Source organism: Elaeis guineensis, chromosome 1, assembly GCF_000442705.2.
Source record: "Elaeis guineensis isolate ETL-2024a chromosome 1, EG11, whole genome shotgun sequence".
Lineage (NCBI taxonomy): Eukaryota > Viridiplantae > Streptophyta > Magnoliopsida > Arecales > Arecaceae > Elaeis > Elaeis guineensis.
Window position 1 is genome coordinate 154304316 of NC_025993.2, and position 19366 is coordinate 154323681.

Below are 19366 nucleotides of genomic sequence, written 5' to 3' on the forward strand. Positions count from 1 at the left end.
TCAAATTATGAGTGTTATAATATGGCTCAGAATGTGATAATATGAGAGAAATATTTTTGTCCAACCACATTCCAATACACATTTTGTTTAATATAGTTCCACTTTTTCATTTGAAAATTTTGAATAATGAAAATATCTCTATTCTTTAAAAAAAATTATAATATTCTGTCGCATATTACGACATCCTGCATCAAATTATAACTTTCTGTATGCAGGATGTTATAATATGGATATAAAATATCATAAATTTTTTCAAAAAATAAAGATATTTTCGTCATTCAAAATTTTAAATGAAAAAATAAAATTACAGATATTAAATATGTATTGAAAAATAATGGTTATGTGAACTAATCAGATAAGACGGTACATTCTATGTTAAATTTTTTACACCACCCACGATGCATAAAAAATTTTTCTTATTTATTAGCATTGGTTATGACTTCTTTCTCTTGTTTATTAGCATTGGTTATGACCATGGACTATATGATAGCTGGTTTAGTTGCGGCCAACTTTAACACTATAACTACAACCATGATGGTCGGCATAACTCGTTTTTTTTTTTTTTTTCCTTTTGAACCATGGGCATATAAAATGGCGTATAATTATTAGAAATGAGTTATGAATATATCTGACAACATCCTTACGCAAAAAATCATATTATGTTTAGCAGCATAAAAAATAAATAAATAAAGGTTCTGTGCGGCATGCCCACTATGCCAGCTGTACCTGTTTGGTAGTGTAATTGTCTAATATCTTGGTGTCAACACTTTATATTGATGCCTCAGATGACGCCCCTCTAACTAAATTACAAAGCATTTGGACACCCTGATAGGGTTTTATTAGGCATTAATATGTCTACTTAATTATGACCATTGATGTAAAGTAACACTTGAATTCAAAAATTATTTTTCAGATTTTTATTTCTTGTTGAGGGTGGAGGAGGACCCTAGCCCACCTGTACTCTCTGTTTGTTCTTAATGCATTACAATATTGAGTAACGCTTACGGCAAATTATAGTAATCATGGATCAGTTATTGTTAATTGCAAACAGTTACCTTGTTGGCTACTTGAAAGTTAGGCCTTTAGGCTACAAGACCGTATTCCATAAACATCAGAAACCAAACCGTTAGCTTATCAGGCAGATTAGCCAGAAGGGAGAGGAGACAGTTGAATCATGGGATTTCAATGGACAGGCCCCTACTTTTCTGTCATGACTACTTCCACCATGTCTATGTATATTTTATATATACATTCATATACACATACAATATGCACGCACAACTAGATATCGCCCATGTTTGATTTACCAATCGACCAGCCAATGCTGATCACTTTGTTGGATTTGTCCTTTGCACATGAGCATGCACCGGCTATTTTTCTACCTGCAATATATATCGCCACCGAGGGTCCTCTCCTCTCGGAATAATCGGCACAAGCATTCCAATACGCGAAGCCTAAGCTATGTTTGCCATCGAACCGATCTTGAAAGCTGAGGCCTGGGCATGGTTGCACGTGTTAACAATGACAAACTGCAAGGATTTATATTGAAATACACGGATAACCACCACCTTGCGTGGCAGTGGTGAAAATGTGATGAGGTGGCACCACGACCAAGATTGCTAAATACAAGGCACCACCTGCATTGCTCAATATAATGCAGGTTCCGAGACATCAAACCAGATGCTCGCAGCAAGCACCACAAATTATACATGTATTGCCTATTTATGCTAAACGCGGGAAAGGCCCGATTACTCATGGCCAACACCAGCTTCTTGGAATACACACATTGAATTGAATCGAGCTCACTCCCATTCACTGCATTCTTTACATTTACTTGATTTCATAAATTATTTAAAAATATTGATTTTTTCATGAGTCAAAGATACATAAAATAAATTTCTTTACAAATCATTATTTTTATGTTTGATGGTAGATTGTCATTTTTAATAACTATTTTTATGATTTACACATGCCATGCACGTCTCTATCCTAGCTTATACTACAAATAAGTGAGATGGGACTGATATCAGCGGAGTTCTTCAGAGACATCTCCAAAAGCATGGATCAGTCTCTGCCGAATAAAAATTTTCAGGCATGCCTCGAAAATGTAAGAATTATACAATGCTGCCAATTTTTATCACCATAAATTAGAGCACACCATGTGGTCCATGTCTTTGGTAGTGATGGCCTCTAACAAACAAAATTTAGTGGTCTTATTGATATACAAAACAGAGCCGGCACATTTAAAGAGGAGTTTTTCTATAGAAATTTGAATGGTGCAGAACACAGATTTAACAGATCTAAACCATTCACCTTTATCTTTTTTCTGAACATCAGTGAGTCATCTCCTCGCAGAAGTACAGAGTGTTCAATGAATGTTCTTACAGTGCTTCATGGAAGAACAGCTTTCACCTCCTTCCTATCTGCACCAAACGCCTGAAACAAAACAAGTTCAGTTTGATCATAATGTACGAATAGTTCTTTGCATATCGCACCAATCAATGTTCCTCCTAACCCACTACCTCATACATAGTCAGCCTAGGAGGAAAACCTCCAAGCTGCCAATCATACTGACCGCATAACAAGCTTGGTGTAGGAAGTCAACTTGCAGGAAAAGGCTCGCACTAGTTCATCTATGTACTAATACAAACTGCGAGGACCACAAGCGGATGGTCTAGAATCTCACACAAGGAAGAACCAGATAGCTTATGTTTTCCATGAAGCTGTCAGACTGCCTAGGTAGCCCAAGACAGGGAGCCGCTTAACAGCCTGGCAGCTAGGTGGGTGCTTGGACGCACAGATCCATTCTCAGCGAGACTGAACGTATATACAATGACATGAGATCTGAGCTATTAGTAGAATTGGCCTACTGTTCTTCTAATATACTTCAGTACAAAGTTGGGCCTCCATGACAAACATGAAGGCTTGAAAATCATCATGATTTAACAGCCTAGGCAGCTAGGTGGGTGCTTGGATCCACGGATTCATTCTTCGCAGAATCAGAAATGTATATCTAACTAGGTGGGGGTGCTTGGATGCACAGATTCATTCTTCGCAGTATCAGACATATACCTAAACTATTAACACAGTTGACCCACTATTTTTCTAATATACTTCAGAATAAATTCAAGCCTCCATGACAAACATGAAGGCTAGAGCGCACACACACACAGGAATTATCAAATACTGCTTCAAAAGATTTCCCTTTTAAGGAAAAAAGTAGAAAAGGACAATGAGAATGAAGACAGAATTAAAAGATTTTCTTTTAAGGGCAAAAGTACAAAAAGGATGAACAGAGAATTTGTGGAAATTCATTTACCTCAACACCAAAACCTTTTACGTAAACATTTGTAAAGAGCTCAGATGGATCAGGCATCGGGCTTTCCTGCACATGGTGAACGAGAAAACTTGTGACGAACATAAGCATGATGAGCTTAAAGAGCAAGACATGAAGAAATGTTGAAAATAATAAATCCCAGTGCAGAATTAACCTTCGCTTGTCTGATGGCTTCATCTACTTCTTTTCTGATTCCTTTCTCAATGTCCTACAGATAATAAAGCGATCAGACAAAATATGTCTGAAGGAACTCACATGTCACAATAGTGCAGATAATTTCAGTGCTAGGTTATCCTTCAGCGAAAGATGCAGTTTTAATTGATTTTGGAACCACATGGAACTAATTCTATTGACCAATAATACCTTAAGTTCAGAGGCAGATGATATCTCATAGGTTAAAATCAACTTTCTGACCCTTTCTATTGGATCACGCTCCTGTCAATTTTATGACATACCAAAATTAGACTTCTTAAAAGTGAATTTCTATGAATATAACAATTACTAGTTACTGCTTGCAATCAACCAACCTGTCTTACGCCACTGATCTCATCGCGAGTACGGTAGGTGCTCCCAGGATCAGACATAGAATGCCCATGGTACCTGTAGGTATCCATTTCAAGAATCTGAAGAACAATCATTAGAACAAAAAATATATATCAGAGTGCTAACTGATTTCCTCATCTGATGAAGAACTGAGAGCAACTTATGCAGTAATTCTAGAAAACAAGAAATCAAATATGCAACTGTTTTGAATACCCAGCAAGAGTGATCATTTAATTTTCTGACCAAAATACAAAAGAGAAGCTCCAAAGAAACAAAACATAACCAAGCATCTAAGAAATGTGAGAACAATAGCATTAGGCAGGTCAAGGTTCGCAACTTGGTAGAAATCTATATTGAAAGCAAAATATTGATATTGATAAGAGGAGGATTATAAAACAAATCAATTGACATCACTGATACAAGATATTTGAGAATTAACAAAGTGTAGCAGGTTAAACAATTATATCCCCAATGTAAAGAGGTCAGCAAGAGGAATCTGTCAAAAACTACAAGTATTTAGTTAGCCCTAGAATCTATGTTTCAGCCAGTGACATCAGGAAATTGTCAAAGTGATATTCTTAGCAAGATATGCAATTTTAATAATATTATAAATGGATTAGGTATCAGAATTGTGACATTAACTAGTTTAAAAAATAATAATTGTTGGCATCTTATCAACATTCAATTAACAAATTTAGGAGTACATATTATCTGACATTTCTTTTTAACAATATCTAAATCATCATTTTTATGCTTCCATTCTTTTCTTTTCATTTTTTCAAGTGTCGCAAGCAAACTTAAGTTTCCTCAAGAAACAAGTAAACTCAAGTTTACATTAAAAGGCTATAACCTGATACATGAATATTACATGGTTAAAACTAAATGTCGCCTCTTCAAGATAATCAAATTATGTTTTATTATTTAAAATAAAAAACTAAATTAGCAGATCAGTTGATGCATCTTAACAAGCCGGAAAATCTGATCCAGATACAAGTCAAAAGTGCCCTACTTATGCATCAAAGATCTTCATGTAACTGTTTTTGTGGTAGTCCTTTTTTTTTGGATGACTTTAATTTGTGGCGGTCAACTCATTATTTTTGGCATACTAGTTCAGCCCAAAATCAAGTATGCTAGTACCTTAGGAATAATAGGAACACATGCAACAGTCAAGTTGTTATTCCACATATAAATGAGCAGCAATGCAAACAGAAGGAAAAATGAAGCATGAATAAACCTAAAGGCTGCTTAGACACTCACAATGGGTCCATTCTTCAGAGCGTGTTCCTTGGCAAATTTGCATGCCTGCTTCACAGCGAGAACATCCATTCCATCAACCTGTTTTAGGAAAAAAAAAAAGAATTATGATGAACATCACTAACAAGTAACTGATAATTAAGAATCACTATTTACAACGTGCAATTCATAGCCAATTTGTACTCTTCTGAATCTGCTCAGGGAGTCAGAAACACACCACACTACCAAAGACAAGACTATATTTTCATATACAACTAAATTGCAAACAAATTGTGCTTGCTCTGATCAAACCAGCCCTTATCATGCGCAAGAAATGCAAAAAAGTAATTGCTGAAACAATCTGCTTTATCTTCTTAGAAAAAGTGAAATATTAACAGGATCCTAAAAGCATGCATCAACTTATTAATTTATTGTAATGTTTTCCACAAAAGCATACATAATTGGCTACTTCAATATTTTTAATATAATAGACAGCCATAAGCATAAGCATTCCAGGTCTTCATATATATCTTTGTTGTTTACATGGATTTTTTTTTTTTAATTACTCAAAACAAGGTTTTTTAAAGGGAAAAAAATGAAGAGACTTCAACTATCAAACTGCCAAACTATGGGATTATTGGTTTTGGTTAAAAGTGAAAATTTAGGAAAGTAAAAGTGAAAACAAAAAAGCATGAATAGTAGATCTAGGCACCTTGTACAAGAATTCTGGAAAAAGGGTACTTCCTTGATATACAGATATAAAATGTTGTAATAAAGCATAGCTACACTTTCTCAAACAAAATTTTGCATGCATACATATATACATAAGATCATATGAATGTTTCTGTGTATGTATTTGTTTGTGTATTATTATTTATTTACACTTAAGCCAAACATTTTATATAAATGGCATCAAAATTGTTCATTCAGCTAGACTCTCTCTTCCCTCTCTCCTCTCTCCACCTTCTCTCCCCACTTTCTCTCTCTAGATTCCTTCTATATCTTCATGGATTTCTCTCTCTAGGAATCTTATGGACCAATAAAGGGTCCAAGTACTTAGGTAACTTGGACTTCCGATGTTTAGGTGTTTTTCCGTAATTCCTCCATCTTTAATCGCATATGATTTTTATATTTGATCCTGATTATATAGAAAAGAAAGTGGCTACTCAAGAAGGTAACAAGCGAAACATCTAGTTTCCGAGTTCATAGATCGAAGAGTTCATCAATTACTATATTTGAATCAATCACCGGTAGAGGTAAAGATTCTTGAACATGAACACCGATATATATATTTATTTTTGCACTATATGATTTTTGGTTTCTTCTGGTTGATATTTGTTTTATGATTGATGACATGATTATTTATATATTTGGTATCATATGTTTATATCAAATACCAATGGTTTTTCAAATGGTTTGGGTTATGATACCGACTATTGAGAATTTTGAAAAGAACATAATATGATATGATATTTTTTCTGACATAATTGAGATTTAATAAATTGATGATCAAGAAAGAAATGTTTGGACTAGCCATGTTAAATTGCAAATAGCCTCATTAAGAGCAAAAATATGATACTGAGAATAGTCCGTCATGGACAGAAAATGGCACTAGGAATAGCCCCGCCACGGACATGGAACATGGTACTGAGGATAACCCCACCATGGGCAAGAACATGGTACTGAAAATAGCCTTACCACAGGTAGAAACATGATACTAAGAATAGCCCCACCACAGACAGAAATGTGGTATTTGAGTTTGCCAGTCATGGGCTAGAGTGTGGCCATGATTAGTTCAAAATCCTAAAAATAATTGTTGATTGATCCAATCATGTTAATGAAATATAGATGATAAGATATGAAATCACAATTAAGAAAAAAGAATTTTACTTAATGATATATATGTAATATATATCAGTTTTGAACAAGATGGATACACGATGGTATATGATGCATATTTTTGTAAATATCGATACTCAGTTATACTGGATACTTGACATAAACTTTCGTGATTTATGTTGTCTCTTTGATAATATTTATTTGTTATTTTTAAATTATATTCTTATATGAGTGAGTGCGGGATTCTTACTGGGTTCTAAAGCTCATAACCCTCCTCTTTTTCTTTCTTTTCAGAGTTGCAGGATATTCATGATTGGCTATGATTTCGATTCGTGGATGAACGGATGAATAGATAGAGCGTTATTAATTTCTGATCGGATGATTAAAAGAACTGAATTTGTTATGGTACAAATTTTGCTAATTGTTATTAGATCATTATAATTTATGGATTTTGAGATTGTAATAAATTTTAAGGCCTTGCATATTCTTTAGGTCCTTATCCTAAGGAATGTGCAGCCATCACGTATCCAACCCGAATGCTAGATTCAGCACGTGACACGAAATATGCTAATACAACAGCCATGGCCCTTTCATAATTGACGCAATACACAATATACATGACTATCAGAGTATATACACATAGTTAGTATGACTTTCGATGAATCCAATAGCTCCTTCAAACTCATGACAACTCATAAACTAAGGACTCGTTTGGTTCGCGGGAAAAATTTTTCTTCCCAAAAAGTTATTTCCTGAGAAGTTATTTCCAGAAGGTTATTTTCAAGGAATAAAATTTTTATATGTTTGGTTAATCATAGAAAAGTAACTTATTGCAGAATGACTTATGTTTAGTTGAACATCCATTTTCTTGAAAAATTGTGTAGAATATCTATTATACCCTTAATAGATATAAGACTACACAATTTTGCTCCTAAACTTATATAAATAATAATATTATATTTATATTAACATAAATATAATATTAATATATTATAATATAACATTAGATCATAATAATTTATTGTATTAATATAATACTAATTTATATTAATATTATATTAATATTTTAATATAATAAATTTATTAATATAGATACAAATATAATATTATATTAATGTAAATATTGATATATTGATATAAATAGTTAAATACTATATTGATATTAATATTATAATAGTATAAATATTAAAATAATATTATATTATAATATTAATATTAATATAAACATTATATTATATTCATAAAAATATTAGGATAATATTAATATAATATTATATTAATAAAGATAATATTTAAATGATATTTTTTGAGAATTTGTATGCTCTACAATCACATATTTATAAAATCACTATCATCATGACCATCCATTGATATTTTGCAAAATTTTAGCCATAGATGTTAAAAGAAAATTTTTGAAAAAAAAATGTACTATCAATCTTCATCCAGTGAGAAGTCCCAAAACCCACCTCTCCCATAGATTTTCACTTCTCATAAAATATGGAAAGTATCTTCCCATCGAAAGAGTTTTTTCTATTTTCTCTTCTCTTAAAACTTCAATCAAATAAGAGGCCGCCTCTCTACTTCCCAAAAACTGCCTCTTCCCCCTTCCACTTCCCATGAACCAAACGAGTCCTAAGAGTTTTCGCAGCGCAGAGTGAAAGAGCATGGCCGGACAAATCTTTACTGATAAATTTGTGAGATTACTAGTAGACCACTTACAAAGAAACAGTTGTACATGGCAATAAAATGTCAAATGCAATGGTTGTCGGTCCGGATGAAATCAACCCTCATCTAATAGACTCATTGGATAAAGACATTTTTATTGCACTTCAATAATCAGTGAAGAGCTTATAGCATACATGATTGCAACACCCAAGCAGGAGAAAAATCATAGCCAAAGAACACCTAAACCAGTATGGACCATAGCTTAACCCACATCCTTGACACCAAAGCAGGAGAAAAGTCATAGCTAGAAAATAGCCAAACTAGTATGGACAGTAGCATGACAGCTGAGCTTGACGCTGCAGCAAGCGAGAATCTCTACCATGCCTCAACCTTAGACTACAACAATTTTCACCACAAGGCAAGCCAGCTCTCTATTATGTAACCTTTAAGCATGCTAGCAAAGTTCAGGTATTAGCAACTAGGGTAAACCCAATCACCTCGCATAACCATTTGCCCATCTTCTCCATCAGCCATTCTCTTCTATCTATCATTCCCTTCCTGGTCATTTTCAAACCTCGAGCAACTGTCAATTTTGAATTGATAGCCCTTGTGAACAACATTGTGCTCTTCTTATTTCATCCCTACTGTTATTCTTCATAGTCAATCCCCAATTTGCAACAGGAACTCACAATGACCCCTCTTAATTATATGTGCTAGATGATATTGAAAACAACAGAAAGCTTCAGCAGAAGCACCAAAATGACTCGTCACCTGCCATAGCAACTTGAACAAGATTTTCCACTGACCAACACAACATATTTAGATAGAAATGAATGATGGATATGTGAATAAAATTCAAAGATACTACTAAAAGAATAAGATTAGCACGATGAGGGTATAAACCGGAACAGAAACAATAACCTGTCCTGAAATCCAGGTAAACATTAGATGCAATAACTTTCGGATGGAAATAGGACAGAAAAAAAAAAAAAAACTTAAATTTTCCTTCCTAACCTTCAGACCAGGAACATAGTCACCACGCTTGTAATACGCAGGGCTCTTCGACGCCCTCCATTCGGCAGTCCCCATTCCATCTGGATAAAATATAAAACCCACAATCAGAAGCCAATGGGCATCGCAACTGACAAAAGACTGACTCGAATATATGATCTAGTTGTTTGCACCACTCACAATGATTGTTCTCGCACACCAAGATAACTGGCAAATCCCACAGCGCGGACATGTTGAGGGCCTCGAAGAGCTGCCCCTGGTTTGCAGCCCCATCGCCATAGAGGGCAAAGGTTACGGTCTCGTCCTTGGAGTACTTCTGGGCAAAGGCCAGGCCGCAGCCGAGAGGAATCTGGGCACCGACGATGCCGTGGCCGCCGTAGAAGCCGGCCTCCTTCTTGTAGAAGTGCATGGAGCCGCCCTTGCCCTTGGAGCAGCCGGAGCGGCGCCCCATGAGCTCGGAGAAGACCTCGACGAGGGTGCCGCCGCGGCCAAGGAAGGTGCAGTGGTCCCGGTAGGCGGTGATGATAGAGTCGCGCTTGGTGATAGCAGCCTCCATACCGATGGCGACGGCCTCCTGGCCGTCGTAGAGGTGGCAGAAGCCGCGGATGAGCTTGGCCTTGTAGAGGGAGTCGGCGGCGATCTCCATGCGGCGCATCACGGACATGTCGTGGAAGAACGAGAGGAGCTCGTTCCTGGTGGTGTCGACGGAACGGGAGGGGGGATCGATCTTGTGGCCGGTGAAGGGGACGCTCGTCTCGATGGTGAGGACCGTCCCGTCGTCGTCGGAGGCGATGGCGGAGAAGGAGCGGGAGAAGGGCGGGGCGGGGAGAGGGCGGAGGAGGAGCTTGGAGAGGGAGGAGGAGGAGGAGGCGAGGCGGCTGACGGCCATGATTACTACGGTGCGAGACGGTTCGGGAGGGGGTGGGGAAGAACTGAGAAGAGGAAGGTAAATAAAAGGAGCACCGCTACTTTTACCGCCTTCTGGATATGTAGCACGTGTAAGCCAAGGAACTAGAATGGGTGTGATCCTATCAAATGGCGAGGAGTGGCGTTTTGCTGGTACAAGAGCTTGGACCCCACCCCTTGGTGAGAAGCCATCTCATATTTATTATGGCAGTTCAATACTTCATGTAGGTTTTGTTGGAAAGCAGGATGACTAATTCAGGACTAATTTTATTGCTAATTTAATGTATATAAATAATATCAGGCCAATAGAGGATAAGATAGGATAATCTGTTTTCCTCCTCTCATGATTATATTGGACATTACATCAATAAATTTTAAGTCTAAATGTAGATGTTTTTGCTTTGTAGTTGCCTTTGTTTAAACGATCATCCTGGTAATATTTACTAATATCAGTAGGGTAACAAGACATAATCTTGGTTTCATGCTGTAAGACTTCTTGATCCATAATTATTCTTGGCCTAAGCTGATATATCAGGAATCGGCATTCCATTCTATTTTCTGCTATTTATTGAAATGATAAAGCACTGTTTTACCCATCCTTTTCTCAATTTGCAAACCTAATCAGCTTCTCTTTTTAAAATTAAATTTGCTTTATAATGATCATAAGCACAATCTCCAAGATTTATTCCTGGTTATTTGGAATTGGTTTTATAGGTAGTCAAGAAGAATTCCTACTTAGGGCTATTTAAATCAATATTAAACCTGTTTTATCATATTGGAGGATGTTTTCAGGAGACTGTCGACCTAATATGTCTTCCACATTTTTTCATCCTGGACTCAAGCCTAACAATAACTATATCTAAAATTTTAAAATTGCAATTGAGATGGGATGAGCAGTAGGTCAACATAGTGGCTCTAAGATGGTGGATAGACCAATGGTCCTCCATAAATTTTAGGACAGTCTCTCTTTTTTCATGAATATTTCAGGATATTCTTCCATGTATGCAGTCACTGAATTTGGAAATTGCTTGAATAGTTCAAAACTGATGGCTAAAAATTGTTTTGATTTGAGTGTAACACCATTAAAACCTAAAATCTCTCTCTCTCTCTTGTTCACTGTATCTAAAGTTCTAAATGGCCATTGTACACGCGGCTTTTTTTTGGGGGGGGGGGGGAGAAGTACACGCGGCCTTTGACATGAGATCCTGGAATGCAGGTCTCTCAAGGAATCATATCAGGTTACCATCCACTCTTTCTCCCTCATGTCATTATATATTAATCATTTCGATACTTTAGACCTTGATTGGAAACTAGATAATTAATTATAGGATAACCCCTTTTTTTATTCTAGAGGGGTACATGCGGCACCCAGGTAAAGCCGGGTAGATCAGCATAAAACTTAATCCGCCCTTAAATAAAACTGTTTGTTTATACCCTTTCACCACTAATCACTGTCAGGCTATCAACAGGTATACTTTTCGACGTTTTTGTTGAGAAATTCTACTGTACCCTTTGCGTTTCTTTTTTTTTACTAACAACAGGGTTTTGTTTTGTCATTTTACTAATCAGGTCAAAAGAATGGGATGGTCACGGTATTCAGGACCCTATGATACTGACTGTTGTTGTTATTGTTTATCCCAGAGTTTGCTCAACTGTAACGATTAGCCATGTGTCCCCGCCTTTTCAGCATTTGGCGTTAGCTCTCTTTTCCCTTTTTTTTTTTTTTTTTCCCCTTCTAAACTAGCTTTGTGACTTGGCAAAAGTCTTTAGGCACCATTTCCTTCACCTTTGGATTCATTGGCAGAGTTTTAGAAAAAAAACTCAAAATTTTTCTTCTTCCCAAAGAACCCTAAAGATCTTCTCTTAAATTTAGTTCTATATTGGAAAAGGACAAATTTCTCTTGATGCTTATCTATCTTTTTATCTTGCCCATCTTTGTTTGAATCAAAAAAAAAAAAATGGATTTTACAACACACACGCATGCGAAAATACGGTACAGTGTGGCATAGCACATACGAATGATGGTATAATTATTTTATTATTATTTTAATTTTTTTTTATTTTTTTAGTATAAATTTTAAAATTTTCGCTGCCGTAACTGTCAATTGACCATTTGATCAAATGGCTGTATTTTTCTGACGAACGTTTCTTTTTCTGATCGATCACTTCCTTTCATGATCAGCCGATCAAAGCATCTTTTGTTCGCGTCAGAAGCAGAGCAACGTATTTCTTTACTCTCTTTGCTATATCTCTCTCTTATTTCACTTTTTCTAAGTTCTGAGCAATCTGTCCATCCTCTCCATAATCGTACTCTAAAAGAGAGTATTCCGGTCATATCTTGAGATAGAATTTCAGATAAACACCGGTATAAAGATCAGAAATTTGCCTTAGGATAGTGATCCACCTTTAGGTCCATATCCTTCATCCCATTCATTAACTTTACCTATAAAATCACTAATTCGTGGTTGACTCCGGTGCCAATATCCATGTTTGCACTGATAAAGTATATTTTTTCTCTTATCAGGACTTAAATAGAGGAAGTGTGATCATAAAAAATAAAACAGCTGTCAACATTTTGGATAAAGAAAATATTAACCTAAGATTTATCTCAGGAAAAAGCTTAATCCTTCGAGACGACAGCATGTTCCATACATCAGAAGAAACCTCGTCAGTGGATTCTTATTAGTACAATTAGGATATAAAATTATATTAGAGTCCAATAAAATTATAATTTCTAAAGATGATATATTTATCGCGAAATGATTTGTATCTGAGAGATTATTCAAACTCAATGTAATTTTTTCTTTAATTAATGAAAATTCTTTTGATTCTTCTCAGTCAATCATGTTAAATTTTGAATTTTGTGATGTTTGGCATGGTAGACTAAGATATGTAAATTTCAAGTCCATTAAAAAATTATTCAATAATCTTAATCTTATTCCTAAATTCAAGATAGATTATAAATCTAAGTGTCAAATTTGTGCTTAATCCAAACAAAATAGAAAACCTTTCAAATTCATCCCACATCAAGATACTCAACTTCTTAAACTTATTCATACTGATGTTTATGATTCTTGTACAAATCCAATCTGTGGATGTAGTCGTTATTTTATGATCTTTATAGATGATTTCTTCAAATATTGTTATTCTTATCTTCTAAAGATCAAGGATGAAGTTTTCAATAAGTTTAAGATTTTCAAAACTAAGGCTGAAAATCAAATTGAAAAAAAAAAGATCAAATTAAGTCCTAAGGTCTGATCGTGAAGGAGAGTATACTTCAAATGAATTTACTATATTCTGTAAAGAATATAGTATAATTCATGAAATTATCGCTCCTTATTATCCTCAATCCAATAATGTTGCTGAATAAAAGAACAAAACTCTTTTGGACATGATTAATACCATAATCATCAGTTCTAATATTTCAAAAAACTTGTGGAGAGAAGCTCTTTTGATCTCTACTTTCATTCTTAATAGAATTCTATCAAAGGATAAAAATAAGACTCTCTATGAGTATTGGAAGGACATGCATTAAAATTGAATTACTTCTGAGTCTGGGAGTACTTAGCTAAAGTTGTTATTCTTGAATAAAAAAAATAGAAGATTGATCCTAAAACTATTGATTCCATCTTTGTTGGTTATATTCTTGATAGTAATACCTATCATTTTCTTATTATTCATTCTGATTTTATTGATATATCCACTAATACCATAATTGAATCCAGAGATGTAATTTTTTTTGAAAATATATTTTCTTGCAAGAATCGAATTTCTAGTTCCACCTCTAATTATAACTCTTGTTCCTTACGTAGTTCATCATCAATCTCTAATCTTCCAATCCCTAATGATCCAGCTTCAAATCTATCTGATCTTCCATCTGAGCCTAGAAGGAGCAAAAGGATTAGGATCGAAAAGAATCTAGGTGAAGATTTCTTTACCTTCTTAGTTGAGGATACATCTACCTCGTATCAGGAAGTTATGAGATCTCCTAGTGCTCTATTCTGAAAGGAGACAATCAATAATGAGATCAAATCAATTATTGGTAATAATTCTTGAATTCTCATTGATTTATCTCCTCGAACCAAATCATTAGATCATAAATGGATCTTTAAAAAGAAACTTAAGATTGTTAACAGAAAAATAAAAAGAAACTTAAGATTGATGGATCAATGGAAAAGTATAAGACACGACTTGTAGTCCAAGATTTTGGACAAAAAGTAAGAATTGATTTCTTTGATATTTATGCACCTGTCGCTAGCATTACCAGTATTCATATCTGAAAGAATCAGATTTAGGATTTCAGGATTAGATCTTGAAACTTTTTCAAGATCAGACAGCGGAAGACTAAAATAAATCAAAATTTATCTTATAAAATTAGAGAATTTCTAGATCTAAGATCCTATTACATGATTATTACATGGCATTAAATCAAAAATTAAAATATAAAGAGCAAGAACTACATGTTGATCATATCAACATGTTTCTATACTATATCTAATGTATGTAAAATATAATAGTTCAGATCTATTACCTTACAAATTAGACGTTCTAATTTTACTGATCCAGACTTAAGGATGATGTTGCGAGCCGCACATGCGTCCGGCCTCTAGGAGTCGTCCACACGAGCCCATGAATCATGATCAAAAGTTCTGATCCAGAAAATCAGCACAGTATGCTAGTACTGTGCTGATCCTTCTTCGATGGTCGAGCAGATGCCCCCTTCTTCTTGATTTGGACTCTTTCAAAGATGAGAAGTAGGAGAAGGAGTTTTAGATGTGAGACACTCTTAGAAAACTCACAGATGGAGGAAGAAAAGAGGTAAACTCAGCAATCCTAGAAGAAGACCCTCTTCTTCTTCTCTTTGCTCTAACCCAGACACTTAGGTTTGTGTTTATTATATCTCCATGCCCCTATACTCTTTCTCCCTAACTTTCACATGCCCCAAAGGTCTCTCAATGCTCTATAATCCACAAAAATTTTAAGAAAAAATTCATCTTAAATAAAGAGATATGAAGAATCCTTGTTTAGGTTAAATACCTAGTCAAAAAAAATCTAAACAGGGCAAGACAAGTGGTGCCCAACTCTTGGATGCCCCCTCCTTCTTTTTCTACCATGGACCACCAGCAAAGGGCACACAATATGTGCCATAAAAGTCACAAAAATATCAAAAAAAATCTGGATAAAATCAGTGCCATAAGAAAAGAGTTTTGGTTTTCTAAAATTCTATCTCATAGAATTTGAAATCCAAACTAATTCCTACTTTGACTTGGTCCACAATCATATTCCATGTAAGAGAGAAAGAGTGAAAAGCTTTGGGCATGCATGAAGGCCTGGGAGAGAAGGTTTTGTTGCACAAAATAAGAGAGAGTGGGCGTGGAGGGCTAAGGTGGCGCAAGGTGGAATCCTAGTCTTACTAGGGTTCAATCTATGACTTGTTCAAATTTGGTTTCTCAAACCAAATCAAACCAAAATCAAATCAACCCAATTAAAACAGATCTTAACCCAATTAAGAATCTAATTTAATCAAATTAAATTAGATTTAAATCTGATTTAATTTTTTAATCGAATTAGAAATTAGGTTGATCCAATTCTTAATTGGACTAGGACTAGTTTTTTCTTGCACTTGGCTTATCCAATAAATCAATTGAACTCGATCTAATCAAGTCTAAACCAAATCTAATTAAATCATATTCAATTAGACTTAATCTCAGCCCATTGGCTTAATCAAATTAAGTCAATTAGCAATCGAATTGCTAATCGATCCTCCTGCAACACTTGCACTAGGTTAAATATCAATCATATTGATCGTTTAACCCTAGAACGATACTTAATCGTTGATCAACCATCCGATTGGATCGTGAACTCTAATGTGTGTGGCCTCATAGGTCCGAACCTAAGTCGGTAGCATAAAAATAAAATTTTTGTACCAATCGAAGTGACCATCTAGCAATGGTACCCGACGATCGGATAGGTCGAATGTGTAGAATAATATCCTTAGAATCCATGCGGATATAATTTTCATATAATTCATCTCCTTGACCAAAATGCTCATAGGACACCTCAGAGTTCAACTGTCAACTCTGATCAGGTTGTCCACATTGTATTTCAAAATATCAAATCCATCTGATGGATTATCTTGGCCAAGGTTTTGCTAAATTGAAATACAGCGACTCATTCTTCTCCAACTCTTGAAGTGGTTAATCCCATCTTGATCACACTCTGACTTCACAAGTACTTGACTCTGTCCAAAAATCTTCCGTCACTGAATTAGAAATTCAGTTGGTCCAGTACCAAAGCACAGTGAGTTACTTGCAAGTAACTGAGGCGATCTCAGGTCTAAGGGATACTTATACCTATATCCCATCAGAGACATTCTCGACAGCAGAATGCTCTGGAGTTGGTCATATTCAATGACGATGTACCCTTACATCTCACCTGTATACCATACCAGTATCTCCATACTCCTTGGTTAAGAGGACAACTAATCCATATGGCCTACAGTGACCTATGCTCGATAGAAGCTGTCGTCCTTATTAACAGTCCATCATTTGGTCATGAACAATTTTAAGGACTAATCGATAAATCCTCTCTTTATCGAACCTAAATAGTCCTAAGGACTTCATCACAACAACAGAGTTCATTAGAAGATGAAAACTTGTGATGAAAATATCAAAAATATATTTTATTTATTAACAAATCAATTACAATATAAGGTTGCTCAACCGTCAACAGGTTGACGATTGACTTTTGGGACATATTTTTCAACAACTCCCACTTGTCCTAAAGCCACTCGGCACAGTATCTAATACCCATCTTCGATTTGTGGTTGTCGAACTCCTTTATCGTCAGGGCTTTAGTAAAGAGATCGATCAGATTCTTCTTTCCGTCGATCTTCTGAAGGTCGACGTCACCTCGATTTACGATCTTTCGGACCAGATGGAAGCGGCGCAAAATATACTTCATTCGCTGGTGTGCTTTGGGTTCCTTCGCCTGAGCTATGGCACTAGTGCTGTCGTAGTAGAGCAGGACCAGACCATCGAGGGAGGGTGCTAATCCGAGCTCGATGATGAATTTTCTCAACCACACAGCTTCCTTCGTGGCATCCGATGCTGCGATATACTCCACCTCACAAATAAAGTCTGCCACAGTATGCTGCTTGGAACTCTTCCAGCAGATGGCTCCACCATTCAGAGTAAAGATATAATCTGACATGCTTCTGCTGTCATCATAGTCAGATTGAAAGCTGGAGTCTGTGAACCCCATAAGTTTCAGATCTGACTCGTCATAAACCAACCATTGGTCCTTAGTATTTCTCAAATATTTAAGGATGGCTTTAACCACTTTTCAGTGATTTTCTCCAGGATCAGATTGGTATCTACTCACTATTCCTAGTGAGTATGCCACATTTGACTTTGTACATGTTATGACGTACATGATAGATTCTACGGTCGAAGCATATGGGACTCTACTCAGATGCTCTCTCTTCAGGAGCTGTCGGACAATCTTTCTTAGAGAGAAAAATTTTATGGCCTATCGGTAGATAGCCCTTCTTGAAATTCTCCATGCTGAACCTCTTCAACACAATATCTATGTACGTGGACAGAGATAACCCAAGTATCCTTTTAGATCTATCTCTATAGATCTTCATTCCTAGGATGTAGGATGCTTCACCCAAGTCCTTCATGGAGAACTGCGATGACAACCAAATTTTTATTCTCTGTAGTGCGGGGATGTCATTCCCGTTTAAGAGAATATCATCCACGTACAAGATAAAAAATACTACAACTAGATCATTTGCCCATTTATAGATGCAGGACTCTTCTCCGTTCTTAACGAAGCCATACGTTTTGATCACCTTATCAAAATGCATGTTCCAACTCCGAGAAGCTTGCTTCAATCCATAAATAGATCTCTGAAGTTTGCACATTTTGGACTCATATGTGAATGTAAATCCCTCAGGTTGTATCATATACACCTCTTCGGTCAGCTTTTCATTCAGGAAAGCTGTCTTTACATCCATCTATCAGATCTCATAATTCAGATAGGCAGTTATTGCAAGCATTATCCGAATGGATTTGAGCATTGCCACAGAGGAGAACGTTTCGTTATAGTCAATACCATAATATTGACGATATCCTTTGATAACCAGATAGACTTTATAGGTCTCCACCTTTTCGTCTGCGCCCCTCTTCCTTTTGAAGACCCATTTACACCCAATAGATTTAACCCCTTCAAGTGGGTCAACCAATGTCCATACATCGTTGACCTTCATGGACTCCATTTCGAATTTCATGACTTCAAGTCATTTTTCGAAATCAGATCTCTGCATTGCATCCATATAGGTGATCGGATCCTCATCGTTCTCATCGAGTTTGATAGAATCTTCATCCCGGATCAAGAAACCGTAGTATCTGTCCGGCTGATGCGGTACTCTATCGGATCGTCTTAATGGTGCAGGTACATTGGGCTCTGGATTTGATCTAATCAAATCCGACTTAAATTCAGCTATTGGTGTTGGTCCTTCTACCTGTTGAACTTCATCAAGTTCAACCTTAGAGGCAACGGTTCTTTCATCAAGAAACTTCTTTTCTAAAAAGATTATCTTAAGACTGACGAACACCTTTCGTTCATTAGCATGGTAGAAAAAATATCCTTTGGACTCCTTGGGGTACCCTATGAATATGCATTTGTCAGATCTAGGTCCAAGTTTATCTGTAACTAACCGTTTAACATAGATCGGGCACCCCCAGATCCTAAGGTGTGAAAGTGCTGGCTTACGCCCTGTCCATACCTCATATGGAGTCTTAATTACAGACTTACTTGGAACCCTAT

General features: G+C 36.0%; 1 protein-coding gene across 1 annotated transcript; it reads right to left on the reverse strand.

The window, feature by feature from the left end:
* Nucleotides 1-2106: 2106 nt before the first annotated feature.
* LOC105039117 (pyruvate dehydrogenase E1 component subunit alpha-1, mitochondrial) lies at nt 2107-10563 on the reverse strand. The gene is made up of 8 exons (XM_010915122.4): nt 9809-10563; nt 9632-9711; nt 5138-5215; nt 3865-3960; nt 3701-3772; nt 3492-3545; nt 3320-3385; nt 2107-2436 (listed from the first exon to the last, which is right to left on the reverse strand). Exons 1-8 carry the CDS (start codon nt 10515-10517, stop codon nt 2392-2394), a joined length of 1200 nt encoding a protein of 399 aa, XP_010913424.1. The 5' UTR covers nt 10518-10563; the 3' UTR covers nt 2107-2391.
* Between the last annotated feature and the right edge of the window lie 8803 nt (nt 10564-19366).